The following is a 6,578-nucleotide window of genomic DNA, read 5'->3' as shown; positions in this document are numbered from 1 at the left end:
TTAAAAAAAATTATGTATGTAAACATACACATATTTTATGTAACATGAAGTTGTTTCATTTTTGTTTATAGATTATTGTTGGTTTTTGGAGTCTGTTATTATTTTATGTACAAATGTATGTACTTCTTATGTATGTAGTTTTGATTTAAATGAAATAAAAAGATAAAACGCATTTTGAATGATAAACCATGTTACATATTTAACAAATTTGGAACTGATCCCATTGAATTTGTATGAATTTGTATTAGAATAATTGATTCCTTATACGGCTTTTCGCTTTGCGGCCAAGTTTCGTGGAACGTATCTAGGCCGTAAAGCGAGGTATGGGTGTATATAAGAATTGTACATGTTTTTTTCTACATCCCCTTAGAGATGGGATATACAAAATCATAATATCACTGGTTTAACATTGAAATCCATGAGTAATACAGGGTGTGGTTTTTTTTTAGAGGTATACAAATTTAAAATGAAGTAAAACACATAAAAATAATGTTAATGGCCATGGTGTTGGATTTATTTAAAAGCTAATTTTATGCCATTAGTGTTTAAACATGATTTTGGCATATGAGTGCCACAGCTGGCTTGAATGAAGCACAATCAGGAAGAACAATTTTTGACCATTTTATCAAACAACTGGGGCCGTATATCGGCAATAACGCGGCAAATGTTGACTTCCAAGTGGTCCAACGTCTGTGGTTTATTGGCATAGACTAGTGACTTCACATATCCTCAAAGAAAGTAATCCATAGGTGTGAGATCACATGATCATGGAAGCCAGTTCACAGGTCCATTATGCAAAATTATGTGCTCATCGGATGTTTCCTGCAATAAATTCATGGTGTCGCATGCTGTGTGGCATGTTGTGCCATCTTGTTAAAACCAAAGCTCTGCCACATTAATACCATTCAACTGAGGAATGAAGAAGTCAGCAATCACTCCAAAAGCACTCTCCATTGATGGTAACATTCTGACCTGCATCATCCTAAAAAATATGGGCCTATGATTCCACCTGCCCATAAAGCACACCAAACAGTGACTTTTAATGGATGTACGTTACTCAACATTTGCCGCGTTATTGCTGATATATGGCCCCAGTTGCTCGATAAAGTGGTCGAAAATTGTTCTTCCCAATTGCGCTTCATTTGAGTCAGCCATGGCGCCCATATGCCTGAAATCATGTTTAAACACTAATGGCATAAAATTATCTTTTAAATAAAGCCAACACTATGGCCATTAACATTATTTTTACGTGTTTTACTTCATTTTAAATTTGTATAACTCTAAAAAAACATCCTATATAAAATCAGAAAGCGGAATAAAAATATCAAATATTTTTATGGATTTTTTAAAACTCCTGTCAACTATACAGAACTATCATAAAAACATACCAGTAAATTCTTATCGTTTGGGTTAAGTTATAAATCTACTCGCGATTCATGTAATCGGGCGAGCGCAGCCAAATATCTTGCAGGCGGGCAGGAGGCTAACATCCCAAAACTGGTCCTGGATAGAATTGGATGCAATATACATGTAGCATCCACCCAAGGTCCTAGGCTTCCACTGGCTAAACCTGGTGAGGTTGGTGCTCTGTAAAGCGCATGCGCGAATCTGGCTTTTTGGATGCTGACGATACGGCGCTTCCACTCCGCCACTAATATTCGAATATACAATAACAATCTTATTTTTTTTCATGCGTAGTATAGAAATTTGTAATAAGATACATAATGCGGTTATAATAAAATATTGTGCGATTATTTTCATATAATTAAAATTAATATGTATTTATTTTTAGAAAATACAAGGGAAGCGGCACATCCACTGCTTCCAATGACGGCACGCCACTGATATTTATTGTTTGGTATTTATGTATATCTGATATTATTCTAATAGATATTTTTAATTACTGTAGCTTTAAATATCCTAAATGCCCACCAGTAGTTGAGTGGGTAAAGCTGCTGAACTCTGATAGTTGATCATGTGTTTGTGCCTCACAAACAGACTGGCCAAGTAGAGTTTTCTGGGGCTTTCTTCAAATATATAACACCCAAATAGAGAATAGTTTCCCCCAAAGAGTCCTCTCAGGAGTCAGCTTCCTTAGCAGATTGCCCATATGTTGCATTGTATTCAATCAAATCAAACCAAAATCCTATATCACCAGCAACCAGCAATATACATATTATTTTAAAATACATCATCTTATCAGATTTCATAATTTTATTAAGTTGATGTTCTATATTCTACTTATTACTAGTGATCCTAACTTATTGTATGTGGTGTCTATAGTGTGGCCGTTAGCCATATGGTTATATGAAATTTTTATATATTGAGTTTTTTTCGTATATTCTATCCTATCCTTTGTTCTAAATTTCTTCTAGAAACTTCTTTCCTGACCCTCCTTGCCCTTGGGGGGGATTAGTCTCCCTGGTTGAACAAAAGAGTAAAAGGGATGCCTGAGGACAAACAGTCCAGAGTGGAGTCACTTTTGGATTCGGGACCTGAGAGGAAGGAAAGGGCGAAGCACAGCTCCATACTAGAGGAGAAAGCTGAGAAGTCTGAAAAGCCGTAAAGTTCTAGAGAACGAAGCAGAGTCATAAGGACATTGACCAAGAGAATAGAGGATATTAGTTATTCGTCAGAAAAAGGGATCCCTACACAAGAACGTCAAGTATGTTAAACATGCACCCTGCACAAAGAGCATTTTTCATATAAGGACAACCCAGATATTTGTGTAGAGAAGCTACACTTATTCTTCTTTCTTATTTTCCTACATCCTTTTGTTTTCGTTAATTTAAGTTAGATATAGTATTAGTTATAAGTCAATCAATCAAACATTGGTTGTTACGGGTATTCCAAATTGTAAGAGGACGAAGAGATCTCCTTGTGTTGTAAATATAGTAGAATTGAAATTTTATATAGTTGGGGTCCATACTGTAAGAACCCGATTGGAGAGAAATAAAGACTACTTTGTAAGATAGTTAATTATTCTTTTATTTGTAACGTTTGTTTGCAGACCCTACATTCTCTCAATAGCAACCTTCACAATAGGATAAACAACAAACTATTACAAACATTTTTTTTAAAGTTATATAAAAATCAAGCCTATATCATCATAAAAAGCAATATAAATTTTTGAAGTGTAGTTTAAGTGTTGTTCTGCAATCAAAACAATAATTTATTTGTTTATACTAAATTTTGTTAATATTTGAATAATGCCTGTATAATATTTATAGCATAATTTACGAAAATTTGAAATGTATAGAATCTAAAATCAACCTGAGATTTTCTTCTTTTAATTGAAATCTTATCATTAGTCAAACAATTATTTCTTTTCCTTCTGGACCTTCGACATTCCAATTGATTAGCATTTCCAGAATTGAGGGTGTCGTCTATTTTATCAAGACTTGTGTCAGATAGTGAGGATTTGTCAACTGTTTGTAGTCTGTGAAAATTAACATATTTTAATTATTTAAAATCTAAATTAGAAATTTAAATAAATTAATAATAGTTAGTTCATTTAAAACTATATGTTTAAATTCTAAAAAGTTTAAATATTTAATAAAATGATACATGTTAATCAATAGCATTTCTTGCATTCATCTAAATCAGTGTTTCTCAACCTCTAACGAATTGTCGCCCCCTTCAACGTAGTATCGCCCCCTTCAATAAAACCGTTACTTAATAAAACCCCTTTACTATAAATTCCGATGCCGAGGGCCAAGGCTAACGCCAAATTCATACTGCATTGAATAGACTAGTGACTAGGATAATGTTATTTGTTTAATTATTGTACGATATAACGAATAAAATATCTAATTATTCTTAATATAATGTTTTACTATATTGCCCCCAAAATATAAATTGTTACTAATTGCCCCCTCAACATGGAAAAACGCCCACATGGGGCGATATTGCCCCCATTGAGAAACACTGATCTAAATGCTTATCTACAGTAGCACAATTCAGTTTTATTTTTAAATTAGTTAATCATTTTTATCATAGAAAACATTTTTAAAAACACACAGAAAGATTGACAAAATTATTAATCAATCATATATACAACATATCAATACTAGCACACTTGAAATTAAGAAATATTTACTATTTATTAATTAATCAATTAAGAAAAATAAAGTATGCTAAAAAAGTTGGAAATTGTTCTAAGCAATTAAAAGCTATTGTTTACATACATTCCCATTTTCCATATATTTACCATATTTACATTCAATTTACAAACATTTTGTTAATATTAATTTTTTTATACAAATTACCTAAGTAGATATTTTACAAAAAAATAAGTTCTTGAGAAATGAACAAAAGCATCATCCACCAAATTTAACAATACTATGAAAAGGTTATTTCAATAATTTATACAAACAATTGGAATCTTGCATCTAAAATGACTTGAAAGATAAACTTATTTGATTGTTAGCAGACAAGACATTCATTCATCAAAAGCAAAGAGTAATTAATATTTTAGCTAAAAATTTGTATGCAACTATGAAAAAATGAACAATTTCTAATATATAATGCATCTGCTGCTAATCTAAAATAACGTACAGTACTATTTTAGAAGCAGTTAAGCAGTTCATGGTAAAAGTGTTAAGACCCGCAAATGTGCATGGATCCCCGAAAGGACAAAACGTACGGAAATATATGCAAATACCAAGTTTATTTATGACCAAAATTAAAATCAACACAGGCTCTCACTTATTTGCAGGGTATCAGTACAATAAACAACTCGGATCCCAGCTCTGGACCTCACACACATACAATAAGGGAACAAAGGCTTTATACATGTGGTGTCACACAACGGAGACAAGTTCATGACAATAGAGTACAAATTGAATTTCTATAACTAAGATTATAAACTAACTTAAAAACTAGGACAAAATAATGGAATGAGGATAGAATAGTACAGATAAGTAGATATATAGAAAAGATAGAGGATACCCAGGATATTATATCATTCTGATGTCTTCCAGTTGGGGGGAAACTGTTCTAGTCCACCGATATATATATTTCTTGACCAGAATATTCTCAATTCTTCTGTTGATTGGGTAGACAATTCGTTGTCCTTCTCTTCTTCATAACAAATCTTGAACCTCGAACTCACCGTCTGCTTGCCCTGGAGTCCCCTTCGAAACTGACCCTTCTCTTCACCCCACATGCCTCGGGGTGTTCTCTCTTTATTCTTCCGCCTTGTTCTCGGAATGGTGTTGCCCCCCACAGAAAAAAGAAGTGAAGAGTGGAAAGATCGAGAAATAGGGAAACAAAGAACACAAGATTGAATAATAAATATTAGACTTACAACTAGTGTGTATATACAAAATTATGGCATCTTGCCACAAAAGTACTACATTTAAAAATATTTTATTGTTTTCAGTTGGAAATATAAAAGCTGTTGACAAGACACTAAAGATTAAATCCAAAGCTTATTCATATAATTTGCTTGGCTTGCAGTCTTAATGTGATTGTTAAAAATGTTCAGTTGCAGTTTTACAATGTCAATACATTCATCTTAAACATGTAGAAAGCATTCAAAAAGTGTGAGAGAAGAGTTACATTATTTAAGGAATTAAATCCAAATTTAGTTTTACCTTCTGAATCAATAATTATGCATTGGTATAACTGGCTTATTCAGATAATTACAAAACACTAGCCTTGTATCTAGTTCATGTTAAAAGTAACCATTGTGTACTGCTATTGATATTTTGCAAGAGCTTCAAAACTTAAAGCACAGAATGAAGTGTTTTTTTATTTCAACTACTTTTTCATTTCTTATTAATGCAATAATTAAATTTGAAAGTGAGAAGCTATTACTATCAGAAGCAATAGGAATAATGTCATTGAGGAGAAGCTGTCAGCAGTTTCTTGAAGAGGTAAGAATGTTTTAAAAATTTAAGTCGGTTATGTAAAGTAATCCCAGTTTAAAAGAGCTTACAGACATTGATGCTATTTTGAATGGAAATGATCAGATACATTCAACATTATCATACAGAGAAATGCAAGCATTGCAATAAAATGCTACTACAAGTGTTTGTTTCAAGCAATAATTTAGTCAGTGTAAGGTTATTTATTGCAACAGGAGAAGATTTTCAACTGAGAACATGTTATGTTGTAATTTATGCTAATTTACAAAAAAAATCTGTGATAAAACTATTGCTCAACTTAAAATACTTAAAAAATTGCAATAAATAATTGTTAAACACATAATTTGAAATATTTTTGTTTCTAAAAGTGATTATTACAGGTAGCCCTCGGTTTACACCGATTCACAATAACGCCGCTGCGCAATTCGCCGTTTTGAGGTGTAATTCCCCGATTTTCCCTATGCTAGACTGACTTTCATTTCAGTATTGACGTATTTACCGAGCCACGACATTGTACATTCGTTAAAACAAAGATTTTTATTAAATATATTTATTTTTTCTGTTTAATATTATTGGGTATGTATACATTTGCATTAAATTAATATTAAAATACTAAACGTTTAGGTACCCACGAGTCAAGATATTAAATTTAATAGTCCAATAAATGGCATCCGAATCCATAGTGCCAATGAATGTATCCCGTATCAG

General features: G+C 32.3%; 1 protein-coding gene across 1 annotated transcript in view; it reads right to left on the bottom strand.

Moving 5' to 3' along the window:
* LOC111628167 (rac GTPase-activating protein 1-like) overlaps window positions 1-5,167 on the bottom strand; it is a 23,815-nt gene extending 18,648 nt beyond the window's left edge. Inside the window, exons 1-2 of the mRNA XM_023371909.1 lie at window positions 5,114-5,167; window positions 3,274-3,447 (exon numbers count right to left, since the gene is read on the bottom strand). Of these exons, the coding sequence (XP_023227677.1) occupies window positions 3,274-3,447; window positions 5,114-5,167 (228 nt within the window). The remainder of the gene's footprint in view (window positions 1-3,273; window positions 3,448-5,113) is intronic.
* Between the last annotated feature and the right edge of the window lie 1,411 nt (window positions 5,168-6,578).

This window comes from Centruroides sculpturatus, unplaced genomic scaffold (genome assembly GCF_000671375.1).
Source record: "Centruroides sculpturatus isolate CEXI.00-Female unplaced genomic scaffold, Cexi_2.0 scaffold447, whole genome shotgun sequence".
In the NCBI taxonomy this organism is placed as follows: domain Eukaryota; kingdom Metazoa; phylum Arthropoda; class Arachnida; order Scorpiones; family Buthidae; genus Centruroides; species Centruroides sculpturatus.
This window is presented reverse-complemented; position numbering and strand designations above follow the sequence as displayed.